The 17,501-nt window shown below is 38.4% G+C and overlaps 1 protein-coding gene across 8 annotated transcripts in view; it reads right to left on the bottom strand.

Annotated features, from left to right (window-relative positions):
- LOC138736318 (protein transport protein Sec24C-like) overlaps positions 1–17,501 on the bottom strand; it is an 85,791-nt gene that overhangs the window by 60,461 nt on the left and 7,829 nt on the right. For 7 of the 8 annotated variants that reach the window (XM_069885628.1, XM_069885625.1, XM_069885621.1 and 4 more), the window contains exons 3-9: positions 12,628–12,766; positions 7,923–8,101; positions 6,671–7,057; positions 5,918–6,042; positions 3,289–3,357; positions 1,803–1,914; positions 208–335 (exon numbers count right to left, since the gene is read on the bottom strand). In XM_069885628.1, coding sequence (XP_069741729.1) covers positions 208–335; positions 1,803–1,914; positions 3,289–3,357; positions 5,918–6,042; positions 6,671–7,057; positions 7,923–8,101; positions 12,628–12,766 — 1,139 coding nt within the window. The remainder of the gene's footprint in view (positions 1–207; positions 336–1,802; positions 1,915–3,288; positions 3,358–5,917; positions 6,043–6,670; positions 7,058–7,922; positions 8,102–12,627; positions 12,767–17,501) is intronic. The other variant, XM_069885626.1, reaches the window with a different exon arrangement.

Below are 17,501 nucleotides of genomic sequence, written 5' to 3'. Positions count from 1 at the left end.
AATGAATTTAACTCCTACTTTGAAGAGTTCATCTCTTCAGGGCTATTGTTAATAATTTTGCTTTAAAGTACTTGAGCTGGTTGCCTCAATATCAGTGTAAAATAACTTTTGTTTAACACTCACATGCATGCAAAGGGAATCAAAAATCATGCGGCCATTAAAAAGGAATATAGTATGAACATTTGAAAAAAATTGCAGTGCACTTGCCTCATCAGCTGGTAAAGTGGCCAATGGTTTTATGACAGCCGTGAGGGGAACTTGGCATTGTTTTGCCATATCAGAAGTGCAAGGTATATTGTAAGTTGCACATCGCATAAAACGAGGACTCGCATTTCCTGTAAGACAACAATCAAGTTAAAAGCTCCAACATATGTAACCAAAATGTTACTTTCCATGCATATCAAATAGTTCCTAAACAGCTTCGTTTTGGTGCCTTTTCAATGATTCAACCAAAACCCTAATCTAAAAATTCTTCTCCAATACTTCATTTGAGAATAACATACCTGTACATTTACCACATGGGAAAACAATGATCTAAAATGTTCTTATAGCCTCCATTCAGACATCTTTTAGCCTAGAGTTGGAATGTAAAAGTGGTGATGGATGGTTGGTGATGGAAAATTTGGCAAGGAATCAGAATTATGGCCAAATTACAAAATAAATATTCATTGTGAGGTATTTGAATGTGTAACAAAATGTCAAACACCCTTCAGAAAACAAGTGATGCTGTTTTGAATGTAGACTTCAATAAAACTGCTTTCAACTGATAATGCAAGTTTAAATTTTGTTTTCCAAAGAAAATATTGCTCTAATGTATAATAAATCAAATATAAAACTGGAGCATAGCTAGCTAGTTCAATGTAAATTAAACAAGTTTAGTTCACAGTACTTGTAGATTTGTAATCAGAATTATGAGACAAGAGTTTATAATAATTTACAAAAATAAAATTTAAACACTGATTACTCAAAGAGCAGTAAGATGGTGGAATTGGTTAGTGCTAAAATGTGCCATGTTTATTTCATGCTGCGTCACTGAAAATTAAATCACAACCAAACCACAAGGCCTTGGGATTAAAATGAAAAGATGAAGCTCCTCATTGAGCCATCTTTAAAAAAAAACTTGTTTTTTCCCCCACCCCCAAAGATTTTTCTCACCTCATCAAATAAAAGATTTAAATAATTTCCCATTTCTCCCAAGGACCACAAATGAAATGTCCCATAATATAAAATTGGCTTGAGGAAAGAAAAGCCAACTGAAGGTAAACAGATGAACAAATCATCTTCCAAGATACAAGGTTTGCCAGACTTTTGATCTTATTTTGAATTGAAATGATTTGATTGATAAAGAACAGCACAGAAACAAGCTCTTCAGGACACATCTGTACCAACATTTAGCAGTTTACATTAATCTTATTTTATTTTCTCCACTTTCCCGTCAACTGATCCCCAATTCTACCATTAACCTACTTACTCGCATCTTTGCAAATTGGGAGGAAACCCAGGCTGGTCCAGGAAGAACATGCAAACGTATACAAATAGCAGGAGTTAGAAATCAACCCAGGTCACTAGAGCTATGAGCTACTAGCTGTGCCTCTGTACTGGCCTTAAGCCCTTAAACTGTAAACTGAGATAGTATATATAATTCTTTTTTCATTGATACAATTCATTTTAGTGTATTCAAGAATTTATATTGCCTTCTGGTGAAAATCATCCAATGATTTTAACAGCTCTATGCTATACTGACAAATGTGAAGCCTTGCATAAAAATCAGTAAAGAGTAAAGCTGAGTAAGCGAAATCTACCTTGATCTTTTACCACAAAGTCAGTAGTCACAAGAGGTGGAACTTGTCCTCTTACAGCAGTTGTAAATGGTTCAGATCCCCGATTTGACTTGTCATCCTCAATCACTTGGATCTGTCACAGCATAATATGACATTTCAGTCATTTATTGAAGTTAAGTCATACATTATAGTTTGTAGAAATGAACAGATGAACTATATGCTAATATAAATGATGAGCAGACAATTCCACAATGTAACATGGGCAAATTATCCCAAATAGTCTTGTGAATGTGTGTGCTAAGTCACAGGCTTGAGTGCTGACTTAGCTAATGAACATAGGACTACTATTGTCTTCAGCACTCCTGACAAGCCAAGAACAAAGACATTAAATGCTTAGTGTTTCTTTTTCAAGTACAGAGGTGCACATCACTAGGCAAAGGTTGGAATCAATTGTGGTATTCCCTCCATACTACTAGGTGGAACAGCCTGCCAGCAGTCTTTTGGCTCACTCAACTATTTGGACAAGGTACCAGATAGGCTTCTACTGCCAGAGGGAAAACACAAAAGCAGAGCACAGGAATTACTGGCTGGAAGAAAGTGGAAAGTCTTGAGAAGGGCAGGGAAAAGTACAAATCTTTTATACACTGAATCTAGACTTGCATGACACCAAACATTTGCACGTCAAAGATAGGGACCACTGAAGTGCTTCTCAATTAAACTTGTTCAGTAACTAATGCCCTGATATTTTTTTTCCAAAAACACATTAACATTAATTAGTTATATTTGCTACCAATACACAAATAGTTCAGTCCCAGGCAGTCTTCCTCAATTAGCTTATTTTCAGAATGTTGTCAATTTTTGTCAAATTTATTATAAACCTTCTAAATGAAGGTTACTATTAAACCAAGCTTTCTATAATTAATATCCACCCAAATACAGACAAGAGGATTTGCATCTCTTGTCTACAATTCATAAAGATAATGAAACAATGCAGAGAAATTAAAATGATTTGCATTCTTCTTTAAGTACATTGATATGAGTATAATAATAAAAATGAGAGACATCTAGCCAATAAAACTAATCAGTGCTGCAAATAAAAATTCAAACCAAAAATGCTCATCATGTACGCAAGTTTAGATCCAGTTATGAAAAATACATATGCATCTAATGCATATTAAGACATGACTGTAAGGTACCAAAGGAGATCTTGACATTAATCAAATCAAACACTATAAATTATCCAGAAGTCATTGGATTGTATTTCCAGCATTCTACTGAAAACATTTACAGTATAAATGTTTTCTTGGGCAAACACTTCAATGTTGTCATTTATCTTTTTAATAACAAGGTGGAATTGCAACTAGGAGGATGTACAGAGTGAAGGGCAACAACATTTTATGACCTTACAGCATGTAGTAATTGACATTTGCAGATCAATGAGCCTTTTGTTTTAAGCAAGATAGTGTAATGTGGAGGATAACAGCACATATAACACAAGCAGACTTACTGGACTAGGAATTGCATCTGGATCTATTCTATGTCTTGTTTTCTTTTGAGTTGGCAGTTCATTAAGTTGCTTAAAAAGGCACAAATGAGCAGCAAAACAGGAGAGAAACAAGAGTAACAATTGTTACTTCTACCTTCCTACACAGCACCATATCACCAAGTCCTCTGATAGACATCACAGCACATGCAAATCGTGCTAATCAGTTAGTGACGAGCTAAACATGTTAATACCAAATGCAAGACCTTTTATTTACATGTTAAAAGCAAACCAACATTTCCAAAGAAAATATTCTGGCAAGAACAATTTCATCCATTAAATGTGTTAGGTCCTCAACCATATGCTTTCAATATTAATTCAGAAAATTTGCTATAATGGTCCAATTGAAAGTTTGAAGACGCTTGAAGCTTGCATAGAGTGCAGTTTTAATGCTTCTGTCAGCCTCATCAAGCCAATTTCCCAGATACAGGAATCAGCTGGGAATACTGAATTCTCCAGATCAAGCACAAAAACATATATTCAATGATGAGTAAAAAGACCATCATAACATAGGAATCTCATTCATCTTTTGAGTTGGCAAACTGATAAAGAAAATAACTTCACTGAAATTATCTTCCAAAATGGTGCGAAACTCCATCAAACACCAATGGGTTAAAGTGAAATAGTACTGCTCTTTTTTAATCAGATTTGTGCCGACCTATGTAGAGTCATTGGGATACTGGGTGAATTCTTGTCTTAAACAGATTTAAAAAACCATCCATACTTTGTTCAATGCATCAAGTTAGTAAAAAGACATGACATTATTCAAACTCACTTATTTGTAAAGAATCAAGTCTTGAGGACCAAATGCAGGCAAATGGGACTAGCTAGCCCAGAATGCAACTTGGTCGGTTGGTCTATTCTGTGCCGCATGACTGACTCTGCATCACAGCAACTATGGTTTCCAAAATGATTCTAAAATTCTCATTTCTACTACTCTTCAAAGTCTCTTCCAGGAATTATCACTAATTCACTCGGTTCATGTCTCCCTAAACTACTTCAAAGATCAACCACCTGAAAACACTAACGACAGGTCTACAACCTGCAGAGGATTTCTAACATTTTCTGTGTTTTCTTTAGGTTTTATTTCAGTTCCATTTCAAATAAGTGCATTTTTTTAATTCCGAATAAAATTCTGAACATACATCTCTTAGATTGTTTCCAGATGTACTGAAAACCTCACAATATTTCATCCAAACCAGTTGAAATAGGTTACTTAAATTAATTCACAGACAGCAAAACATTGTCACACACAATTAAAATTACTTATCTCAATGTATCTGGAAAAAAAAACATAATACCGCACCATGAATACGAGATATTGAACTAGAAGATTCATTAATGTCCATAATTAAGCATCAGCTTGGATATCAGGAATAAATCTAGTGCTGCTATATTACAAATATAAAGAACCTTGTCTTAACAGCTGCTTAGGAATTGCAGGTCCAGACCTGATGCCTTGCCCAACAACTCCACCAGTCTCCTGCTCACCTCTTTCTAGATCTCAGTTTCACGCACTCCAGAATGTACAAATCAGCAGACTCTGATTGAGGGAAAACACAGAGAGAAGAGGGAAACCGACAGAAGACTCGGAAGATGCAAACTTGGCAGGAGCAAGCTTAGGTATAACTTCAAAGAGCAAGCTAGGATATTGATATCATGTCAGGGACAGTGGTAGACTATCAAGTCAAGAATACCAAGCTGGAACTGGATCCATACAAGTAACAGGAATTGCCACTATTGTATAGAATTTCATACAAGCTGGTTACATACCATACATGTCAGCGTACAAGACAGAATTTTAACCTAAAAATGTCACCCTAAAACCAGGGGTTGCCTTATACACCAAGTATAGAATCCAAACCTTAATATCCCACAGTTTAGAGTGTCCCCATGGCAATGGAGAAGAGCATAAAACACTCTCGTAACTCCTAAGGCCCTACCACTAAATACTTTTCTACTGAAACTTGTATTTGAGAAGCCGGATTAATGGTAATGTTAATATTAAAACAATAAAATTATACTATAAACCTGCCCAACAAACTTTAAAATACCAGCACAGCAAAGAAAGCTAACAGTAACCTTTTGCAATAGCTGACGAACAGTAAACAATCAGCCAGAGTCCCAGGATGACATATTGTGAATCACAATAAATCTCACAGAGACCAGTTGCCAAACACCCAGGAATACATAGAGGAGGCACTGCACACTGGCTGATTCTAGTGAAACATGTAGCAAACATGGACAGTAAGCTCTCAGCAGTAAGTGACAGACTTAGGATAGTCTTATACAGCAAATATAGCTCAAAGTCTACATATGAAGTAGAAATTCTTGGGGGTTGGGGGGTTGTCTTATACATCCAGTCAGCTTGTATGCCAACATATACAGTACATATGGCATATTGAGGTTACAAAAACACACTTTTCAAACACATTGAAAAATAATTGGGAGGGTGGTTTATATTCAAATTTCCAACACAACATATCCAAGCAAGTGAATCCTTTTCAAAGCAATTCAGAAAGTGAGAAAATTTACTGAGCAACTCTATAAACACAAAATCACACCAGTCAACATTAAAAGAAAGTGTGCTTACAGGGCTGGGAATGCTGTCTGGGTCCAATCGCTTTTGCTGAGGTTGAGGCTGACTGCTGTAATTTGGTGCTCCAACACTCGGTGCAGGATAGTTTGGTTGGGGTGCCCTCATTTGCCCAAAAGAACCTGTGACAACACATTCAAGAAAAGTAACACATTTATGTATTTCAACATCAAGTAAATGCACAGTTTTAATGCTACAACAAAAATCAATAGGGTAAGCTTTCTGAAATGGGCTAATAGAATGAAAATCCAACAAAAAATTATGTTTGCAGAAGTACAGGGCAAAGGAGGCAATCATTCACCTCATCAAACCATATTAGTCCTTTGAAAGAATTATCAGACAAGTCCCACATTAATGCTTGTTCCCCATAGCGAAAACAATTTCATTTTTATAATGTACTATCTTATCAGTCCCTTTTAGGCAGCCATATCCAAGTCATCTCTCTTATTGTGTGGTGGTGGGGGGGGGGGGGGGGGGGGAAATCAATTCCACTATTTTTTTTCTGTTATATCATTTATGCAGTACTCCTATGAGTAGGACTGATGTTATGCAGATGGAAAAGTCTTCATTCTCATTTGTACAGTTCTGAAAATCATTTTGGTTAGTATGATTCCAGAACAAACTGGTATGAGCATGTCGGCTGTATGTTTAACAGATGAAGAGAACTGTGGTTTCTTAAATCTTACAAAATACAATAACTATGTCAGCTCAACTGGTTAAAACTGCTCCAAACATTGCATACAAACTTACCGTTCTGTTGTGGTACAAATCCCTGATTAGGCGCTGGTTGCATTTGAAAGCCCTGAGTTGGTCCGCTAAGGATGACCCCTGGCATACCAGGCTGAGGATCCATAGACCTGTGGTTAGGCATGGATGGATATGTTCCTGATGGAGCCTGTCCTGGCAAAGGTAGTCCATGCATCATGGGAGGTCTCTGCATTCCCAGTGAAGGAGGAAGATTTGCTGTGGGAAGAGATGTGAAAGTTGATGCAGGGGTGGGCTGCCCAGGAAAAGGCTGCTGAAGAAGGCTATTATCTTGAGGGGTGCTGGATGGAGCATTCTGTAGTGGAGTAGAATAGGGTGTTGGGCCCACAGGCGGCAAACTAGTTGCAACTTGAGGACGAGAAGCTGGTGGGTCTGTGAACAGAACAGATTTACGAGATTAAGATTCTTACAGAAGTTAAAGTAAAAATAAAACATCTAGCTGCTATTGTTCATAATCAAGGTGGAAAGACTACATGAATTTCACAACTACTAGATGCTGAATCTTGGTTGAATAATTAACAAGGCACGGAATATTTGTGATATGAATATCAGTGATTCAGGAGAAATAAAAGTACAGCAGAAATTGTCCAAAATGTCAATAAAACCTGGGATTACTTCCAGAACATATAGCTGAAAATTTAAAGATTTTTCCTAAAATCTAAGGAACAACAGGACAGCTATGAACAAGAAAATTGTGGATGAAATTGCAATTTAAACTTCAAAACTTAAGGAGTTGATCCTTGGTAGATTCCAAATGTATGTCTGGAGTTTGCATATTCTTCCTCGAGTGTGCAAGTTTCCTCCAGGTGCTCCATCCTGAAGGCAATGGGCTGGTCACCTCTAACAAGTAGGGGGAAGGGTGGTAGAATCTGTGGTGAGTTGATGGGGAGAACAAACTGGAATTTGCACTGATTAATTTAAATGAAGGCTCGATTAACAACACAGGCTTGGTGGGTCAAAGGACAAATTGCTGTGCAGTCTGACAGAAGGGCTATGATTAACCATTTTTAAAATTAGTTCAAATTATTTTTATGAAGTTGCAAACCTTACAAAAGTTTCATTATTAATCAGTCCCAGTATGTTAATAGTCTAAGTTAAATGGTCCAGTAAACTACATAAAAGTGCTCAAGAATATAGTGTATGCTGATCTCAGAATGACAACTGATTGGCAAATAATAAAGTACATGACTATTTGATTTCCATTCATGACTGGAAATTCCCTTTTATCTTTACATACCATAACCTTGGCTGACAGGTGATGCACTGTTCACAGAAACTCCACTGATTTGCATTCGGGCCATCTGATTTGGTAGCTGTTGAGCGTGACTGAGCGGAGGAGCATAATGTTGACTTGGCATAGTCTGACTGCCAGAGCGAAGTGTATTACCAGGCATGTAAGGCTGAGACACCGGAAGCCTGTGAAAGGATTCAGCAGTTAGATTTGAACATTCTACATTACAAAGCCAGTGTGAGCTCTAATGATCTCAAGTCACGTGGAGTTAGCAACATGACTATAACATGAACAACTTAAATGATTAGCCCAATCACAGTTGAAATTATTTTGTTCCTGCAAAGATTACGAGCCGAGTGTTTTCAGGAACAAAATTCAGTGTTCCCACAAAATGCAACAACTATCTTACTGGGTTATGTTGGCCACAGGTTTCTCAACTGGCCTCCTCATGGATGAAATGGGCAGCAAATACACTGTAAAGTCTACCCACTGAAATTGTGCCAAATTAGACCTGGCGCTAGAATGCTATCTATTCACTCAACAGACAAACTTAGTAAAAAGTGATCTGACCAATTAGTCAATCCAAGAACTTAATACCAAAGTTTACTTAAATCTTTATAATTAAATGTTGTAATTAAATTTTAACACATGGTTTCATTAACATTTAAAACCAAATGTTTACCCAGATAGCTGTCAGAAAGTTCAGGGCTTTTATGTAATCTTGTACAGGTACACAATCCTTTATCCAGACATCTAAAATTTGGAAAGCTCCAAAAACCGGCATTTTGTCCTGGTATAGTGGAGGGAGGGAGAAGGAGAGAGAGGGAGAGAGAGACGGCAGCGTGACTCGGGTGGCCAGGGGAGGAAAGAGACAGGAGCGCGACTCGGGGGGGGGGGGGAGGAGAGAGAGACAGCAGAGTGATTCGGGTGGACGGTGGGGGAAAGAGAGACAGCAGCGCATGTCAGGGGGAGGAGAGAGAGAGAGACAGCAGAGTGATTCGGGTGGACGGTGGGGGAAAGAGAGACAGCAGCGCATCTCAGGGGGAGGAGAGAGAGAGAGACGGCAGCGTGACTCGGGTGGCCGGGGGAGGAAAGAGACAGGAGCGCGACTCGGGGGGGTGGGGGAGGGGGGGGGAAGAGAGACAGCAGATTGATTCGGGTGGACGGTGGGGGAAAGAGAGACAGCAGCGCATCTCAGGGGGAGGAGAGAGAGAGAGATAGAAGTGTGACGGGTGGTGGGGGGGGCGGGGAGGAGAGAGAGAGATGGCAGCATGACTGGAAAGGGGTGGATACGGCAGCACAATTCGGGTGGGCTTAAATCTGGGGCAGCTGGCTTTTGTTCTGAAATCCGGAAAAATCCAAAATTCAGAACACACTATCACCCAAGGGTTCTGGATAAAGGATTGTGTACCTTTATGAACAAACAGAGTGGCATGTCAACACGTCAACAGCGCAAGTGACCCAGGTTCAAATCCACTGCTGCCTGCAAGGATTTTATACGTTATCTGACTGAGTTTTCTCCAAGTGCTTTGGTTTCTTCACACATTCATTCCAAAGATTAAAAATTGTTTTTTTTTTAAATCACAAACTTCCTGGCAAGTCCTCCCTGCCGTTATTCAATTGTTCATCGTTCAGTACAAATCTAGAGCTCATGCTCCTGAGTTTTCCAGCTGCAAGGCTGCTCAAACTGCACCAAGTTAAGAGGTGAAGAGGATGTCCAGTGATGGAGCAGATGATGAGTTGAAGGAAATTAACTTTTTTGTTAAACTTGATGCATCTCATTTAATAGATCCAAGTGTAATCTTACTAAGTGTAATACAGTATTTCAATTTTTTTAGCTGATTTGAATAACAAAAAATAAAAAGATAAACTCAGTTTTGACAACTACTAAACCTGGGAGCATGGCTCAACCAACAGGCAAAATATTTTTGAGAAGGACTTCGCATTGCTACTGGAAGAGACACTTCAAGTAGTGTTTTCAGAAGCAGTTATATAATCCTTAAATAATATGCTAAACTGTTTTCCAGCTCTTTTTATGTGGGTGGGCTTGAATTGTCCCTATATTCTCCCAGAGGCAGTGAACTACTAGCAGCTAATTCTATGCTGAAGTAAAATGGCTACATTTGGATTGCCACATTTATCAGGCTAACTAGTTTTATTTTTAAATCAAACTTTATAATAAATAACACTAATGGTAATTAATTGCATTACATTTAGATAACCTGCAGAAACCTGCTATAGGCTGATTTTAGTGCCAAAGCATCCCACTGAAGACCCAAGATCAAGCAAGTTTTATACACAAGGTTAGAATTAGTTGCCAGCTAGCAATTGCTTTCATTTGAAATGCTTCAGTACACATCATCTGAAATGCTTGAGAAGTCATTGTGCTGGATGCTCATTGTTTGACAAGATCAGAATCACGAGAGGTTCATAATATTCGTACAGACTCTTGGGCCAAGTATTAGCTCCATCTTCTGGAGTTTCATTGATCTTCTCATTACCTTAGCAAAAATATTACATGCACTTCAAAGAACTTTAGTTAAACATAGCGTGTAATTGGTACTCTGCATAATAAAGTTCATAATACACTCATTTTGAGTCATTACATTCAGTTGATCAACTTACATTTAAACTCTAGAAATTACAAAAATGTTTAAACTTTTCCATTGAAAAAATAAATAAATAACTAGATTTCAAGTGAATAGAAAGTTAAAAGGAAACTTTGAGAGAAAGCAGGGAGCACTTTTATTAATTACACAGATGGCTTAACTTATTGATTGATGTGATATGGATGCCTAATTAGATGTGAATGAACTAGTTTCCTGAACAGCCGCCAAGCTGTTGAAGGTATTCCTCCAGTGAATAACCTTTCTGATACTTCTGTTGCAATCTACACCACTTGAATAAACTAAGAGTCAACCATTTTGTTGGAGGCTTTTTGATCATCCATTAGTTTTAGGAACACCATTATTGACAGAGGCTTTTTATTCCAGATTTATTTTCTATTATACTATATCCCAGTGAGGCTGTTGAATGCAAATATTAATAATGAAAGCAACACCCTATCAATATTTAATAATAGATTCAGTGAGCGCAATGGAAAAATCAATGAAGGAACTGGGAGCATGAAGGATTACTCCTATACAGAGCAAGCACCAACATGGCCAAAGAGCTTAAATGTGTAACTTCCAAGTAATGTACATTTTCTAATAATTGTACTTATCCATACACTCTTCACCGTTAAGCAAAAGGTATAATACTCTCAATCCTCAAGATCCTATTTGTATTCACAGGTTAGTCCCAGCCTTTACATATATACATTTATTCATTTACTAACTAAAATAATTGTATAAATACACCAATCAGTTTCCAGACCACTTGCTGATCTGATGTCTTTGATTAGGTGTGATTTCAAAACCATCCCTGTTTGCAAGTTTTAATAAAAGTATTTTATTAACTAATATCATATTCTCCTGGCTAATTAATGTTTTAATGTGTTTATTAATGGATGTTAACACTATTTGAAAATTATACAGCATATTTAAGTTAATTACTAATAACTGCATATTTGATCATAAAATCTCCAGAAAATCTGTAGCCCTATCCCTCATGAATACCAAGTATACAGAATTATCTCCAATCACAGAACTTTGCCTACAAAAGCAATAAACATTCTTATGCAACATGTTACATTTAAAATGGCCTCGTCTTGCACAGAATTTAAAAATGTATTACCTGTAGCCAACCGTGCAATAGGAATGCAATTAGCTCAAATTAAAGCAAAACTAAAGGAGCATGGGGACTGTACAGTAAAGGCCATTTGGCAGCCTTCACACAAAAATTATCACAAGGAGCCAAGGTCTTTAAAAGAGATTTTAGAACTGGCTGCAAGATAAGGAGATGGTCATATCCAGTCATGGGAAATGGTGGAGTTGGAAATTAACTTTTTTTTCTATAACTCTTCCTTCCAGTCTGCCCCACAAAATGTTCTGCAATCAATACATGTGGATATCAGCAAACAAAAAATATGGAGATCCCAAGATCAGGCCACATCCAGTTAGAGAATAAAACTTCTGCATTCCAGGTCAGGACCCTTTCTAAGAATCAGTTCTGTTCATTGACCACTTCTGTTCATGGATGCTGCCTGACCTGTTGCGTCCCTCCAACTTTTTTTAAAATTTAAATTTAAACAGCATGGTAACGGGCCATTTCTGCCCATGAGCCTGTGTCGCCTAATTACACCAATTGACCTACAACCCAAATACATCTTTAAGGGTGGGAGAAAACCGGAGCACCCAAAGGAAGCCCATGCTGACACGGGGAGAATGTACAAGCTCCTTACAGACAGTGCCGGATTCGAACCCCAGTCCCAATCGCTGGTGCTATAAGTGTGTTGCACCATAGTGCTAACCGTTTCTTTGTTTCTCATGATTCCTCCATCTGAGGTTCTTATGTTTTACACATAACTCTCTGAAGCAACAGCCTTTTGAAATGATAAAGGAATTGGCTCTGTGAAACTGACCAGTCCACAAACTGAGAGGAGAAGACAAGGAACACTTGCAATGTATTTTACCTTTCATAAAATCCCATCGGACTATGCAAATTTTGCAACTTGGTGTTAAATGGATGGCAAAGCTCAAAAGGGATCTTGGCTCAATTTTTTTTTCCAGAATATTGCTCTGATTTATCTAAATGATCAATTTCAACAAACCTTTGCATCTGGTCGGGTAATGCAGGACCATTGAGTACCTCTCCTTGTCTATACTGGTTGTATATTGGCTGCTGTGCAGTTGTTGAGGGAGGTATTGAGGTTGGGGGTGGTGCTGTTCCTGGTGGCAGCCTCAAAGGACCTACAGAAAACAATGTCATGTCAGTAATGTAATTAACAGAAAGAATAATGAATGTAAGAATTGAATTCAGCACAAAAAACAAGAGAATTAACATTCTTAAAGCAGAATTGAAATTGTAAGTGGTGTAAATTGGTGAATCTTGAAAAAAACCTACAATTTTCAATTTGTGAAGGAGCATGACGCTGCTGATGTCACAATCAATAATTCTAAATTCATAAAAACATAGAATTTAAAATGACTGTGTGTTCAATACAAAACAAAAAAAGATGAAAACAAAAGCAATTTTTCCTTAATTTATCCTGTACATGGCTAATTTTACTTCTCTAAACCAAAACAAAACAAAATTGAATTTCTTATCAGAAGCTAGATTACATGAAAATTGCCAAAACTGCTTATCTAAATTTACTCAAATTCTGTCTGATGACCAGCAAATGCAAACACATGGGAACATAGATGTAAACGATAAAATCTGCAGATGCTGGGTTCTAGTGCAGGACACAAAATTGCTCGAGAAACTCAGCAGGTCACACGGCATCCATGAGAAGTAAACATCGATTGCCTTTACTTCTTATGGATGCTGCATACCCTACTGAGTTTCTCCAGCACTTTTGGATAATTCACATACAAACGATGTATTGTTTTTGCACAAATACAGAAAAAAATCTCCATTGAAATGTTCTGGACAAGGGGCTGACAGAAGCTGCCTAATGTGACAAAACAAGATGAACAAAGAAACCTTATTCAGTTCTTAAATAAAGCTAAATATCTAATTTTAATTTAATTTTTAAAATAGGTAAAAGTTAACAGAATGGTAAAAAATTAAAAATCTGAATGAGCTAAATCTCAATTCATAATTTTCTCCAACAAAGAAACTGTTGAATTAGAGAGAATATTCATCTAATCAGAGGAGAAAAAATGGTGTTTAGGGCGAAACACAAAAAGCTGCAAATACTGTGATTGTTGTAAAAACACAGAACTGCTGGAGGAACTCAGCAGGACCTGCAATCTCCATAGGAGGTAAAGATATATTTCTGATGTTTCAGACTTGAGCCTTTCCTCAAAGTGTGCATAAAAAGCAGGCTGATGCCTGTATTAAAAGGCTGGGAAAAGGGGAAAAATGTGAAGGGGAGAAGTACAGATCAACAGACAATGTGTTAATTGGTATCATGCTTATTGTTATTTGATTGTACGTGCAACCCAATGAAATAACGTTTTTCTATCCTCACTGCAGAACATGCAGACACCCAACCAGACATAACACTCATATAAACAAACAATATGTACGCAGTACAAGTATTCCTACATATAAATAAATATTGTTTCATGAATATGAGAGTCTTGGATGAGTGTAGGCAGTTCCTTTGGTCGTTCATCATTCTCACTGCCTGTGGGAAGAAGCTGTTCCTCAGCCTGGTGGTGCTGGCTCTGATACTCCTGTACCTCTTCCTCGACAGGAGCAGCTAAAAGATGCTGTGTGCAGGGTGGAAGGGGTCTGCAATGATTTTGCATGCCCTCTTCCGACAACGATCCCAGTAGATCATGTCAATGGTTTTTTGGGGGGGGGGGGGGCCTAGACTCAATTGATCCTCTCTGCCACTCTTATGGTCTAATAGATTGACCATCAATCTATTTTTCTGCAGCAACTGTACCACACTGGAATGCAGCTACCCATGACAATCTCAATAGAGTTCCTTGCCCGCTTCAGTCTTCTGAGGAAGTGCAGTTAATGTTGCATCTTTCTGTCAAATGAGGAGATATTGAGTGTCCACAATATATCACTAGTTAAATGAGCTCCAAGGATCTCTCCATTCTCTCTACTGCAGAGTTGTAATTGTATAGTGGAGGGTGCTCATTCCTGGTTCTTGTGAAGTCCATAACCATCTCTTCATCTTGTCCACATTGAGACTCAGGTTGTAACTCTTGCACCATTTCATGAAATTTTCCACTTCAATTGGTGGGAAGGGAGGAGTGGTCAAGGGAGTCACGGAGAGAGGGGTCCCTGCAGAAGGCGGGGGGGGTGGGGTGGGGGAGGAGAAGGGAATTTTTGTCTGATGGTAGCAGGTAGCAGAAATGGCAGATATGCTGGACGCGGAGGCTGGTAGGCAATGACGAGAGCAATCCTGTCCTTATTGCATACGGGTACGGAGTGGGCCCGGGGAGATGTGGGGGTAATGGAGGATTTTCGGGTGAGGGCCAAGTTGATGGTGGTCGAGTAAAGCCACATTTTATTTTTTTAAGGAGAAAAAATTTTTTTTTGCCTATCAAATCAACCATTAATAAAAACTCATCAGGGATTCTATGATAGAAAAACTCTTGATATGCAGAGTAGATTGAATTACTTCCATTATCTTTGATTTGATATGAATTTAGAGGTGTTGACTAATAAGATATTTTATTAATTTGAAAATAAATTCTTTTTTCCTCTTTTTGCCAAACAACTTCTTTCTTGGCAGTGTGTTTAGATTTTTTATATCTAAATATATATAAGAACTCGAGGTGGCAAAGGCCGACAGCATCGAATCCACACTGCTGAAGATCCAACTGCGCTGGGTAGGTCACATCTCCAGAATGGAGGACCATCGCCTTCCCAAGATCGTGTTATATGGCGAGCTCTCCACTGGCCACCGAGACAGAGGTGCAAGGACTGCCTAAAGAAATCTCTTGGTGCCTGCCACATTGACCACCGCCAGTGGGCTGATATCGCCTCAAACCGTGCATCTTGGCGCCTCACAGTTTGGTGGGCAGAAACCTCCTTTGAAGAAGACCGCAGAGCCCACCTCACTGACAAAAGACAAAGGAGGAAAAACCCAACACCCAACCCCAACCAACCAATTTTCCCTTGCGACCGCTGCAACCGTGTCTGCCTGTCCCACATCGGACTTGTCAGCCATAAACGAGCCTGCAGCTGACGTGGACATTACCCCTCCATAAATCTTCGTCCACGAAGCCAAGCCAAAGAAGAATATAAATATATAAAAAATAATAAAATATTAGTATGATATCATCTGTTGCTTGAGAATGTGGAGTACCTTCGATGTAATACTATGATTTAATACATTTTTAAAAAACTTTTAGCATGTATCCTAATGTACTCTGTATTTTTCAAAGTGGAATTTCAATTTTAATGTCAAAAGAAATTTTGAAAAAGATATGAAGAGTAGAAATTAGATTTGATTGTGGGCACTAAATACATTAATGGGAAGTCAGCAAGGCTAATCCCCAATTTCTCCTAAATCCAGAGGTTTAGTGCTGATAGCCCTAGCCGTAGCAAAAAAATGTATTATGTCAACCTGGAAATTGGAAGATAATTTGAAAATACAACAATGGTATATAGAAATGAATAAATGTATTCCATTAGAAAAAATAACATATAGTTTAAGAAATACAATAGCGAAAACCTACCGGGGACAAACATTACCTAAGTTGATGGAAGGAGAAGGAAAGAAAAGAATGGACTCTGTAGAATTTTTGGTGTATTTTTGTTGAATGACAACATTGTCTGACTGGTTTAATGCAACCTAGATTGTATACCTAAAATGGATGAGGGGGGGGGTGGGGGGGTGGCCTGGGAGGAGGGAGGTGGGGGGGGGAGAAAAAGTCACTGTATATGTGTGAAAAAGAAAAAGTGTATATCATGGCTAATGTGATTTATGGTGTGAAAAATAAAAAATTTAAAAAAAAAAAAAAAATCCAGAGGTTTAGTGACAGTTTTAAACCTGAAGGACACTAGATGGATTTGTAAAGAAATCTGGAATCTCATGGTGACAATTAATGACAGCAGCTCTTTTTTTTCTAAACTCAAATCTTATTCCATAACTTGATTTTAAACTGTCCAGCTGTTGTGGTGGATGCCAACTTACATAGAACACTACAGAATAATACAGGCCCTTTAGTCCTTGATGTTGTCCCCACCCAGATATTCCTTAAAAAAAGTACTAAACCCACCCTACCCAGTAACCCTCTCTTTTTATTCCATGTGCCTGTCTTGGAGTCTCTTAAATGCCCTTAATGTTCAGCTTCCACCACCATCCCTGGCAAGGCACTCAGGAACCTACGACTCTGTGTAAAAAAAACTTACACCTGCTGTCTCCCCTAAACTTCCCTCCCTTCCCTTTGTATTCATGTCCTCTGGTGTTTGCTGTTCCTGCCCTGGGAAACAAGTGCTGGGTGTCCACCTTATCTATGCCTTTCATAATCTTGTAGAACTCTATTGTCTCCTCTACACTCCAGGTAAAAAAAGGCCAGCTTTTCCAACCTTGCCTCATAAGACTTGTTTTCCAATCTAGGAGACATCTGGTAAATCTACTCTGCACCTTCTCCATAGCTTCCACATCCTTCCTGCAATGTAACCAGATCTGAACACAATAATCTAAATGTGGTCTCACCGGAGACTTGTAAAGTTGCACCATGACCTATCTACTCTTAAACTCAATCCCCCTATTAATGAAGCCTAGCATCCCACAAGCCTTCTTAACTATCCTATCAACCTATGTGGCAACCTAGTAGGATGCATAGATTTGAACCCAAGGTCCCTCTGTTCATCTACACTCTTTAAGTAACAGACCATTAACAATGTACTCAGCCTTCTGGTTTGTCCTTCCAAAATGCATCACCTCACACTTAACCGGATTGAACTCTGCATATAAAACACACACACACATACATAAATCACAAAGACATTACCGAATCCTTGGCCCAGAACTCTGGGTTCTCGGCTAGTCACCTAACCTAATGT

This window comes from Narcine bancroftii, chromosome 6 (assembly GCF_036971445.1).
Source record: "Narcine bancroftii isolate sNarBan1 chromosome 6, sNarBan1.hap1, whole genome shotgun sequence".
NCBI lineage: Eukaryota > Metazoa > Chordata > Chondrichthyes > Torpediniformes > Narcinidae > Narcine > Narcine bancroftii.
The sequence above is the reverse complement of the archived record's forward strand: the minus strand, read 5'-3'. Positions and strand labels throughout refer to the sequence as shown.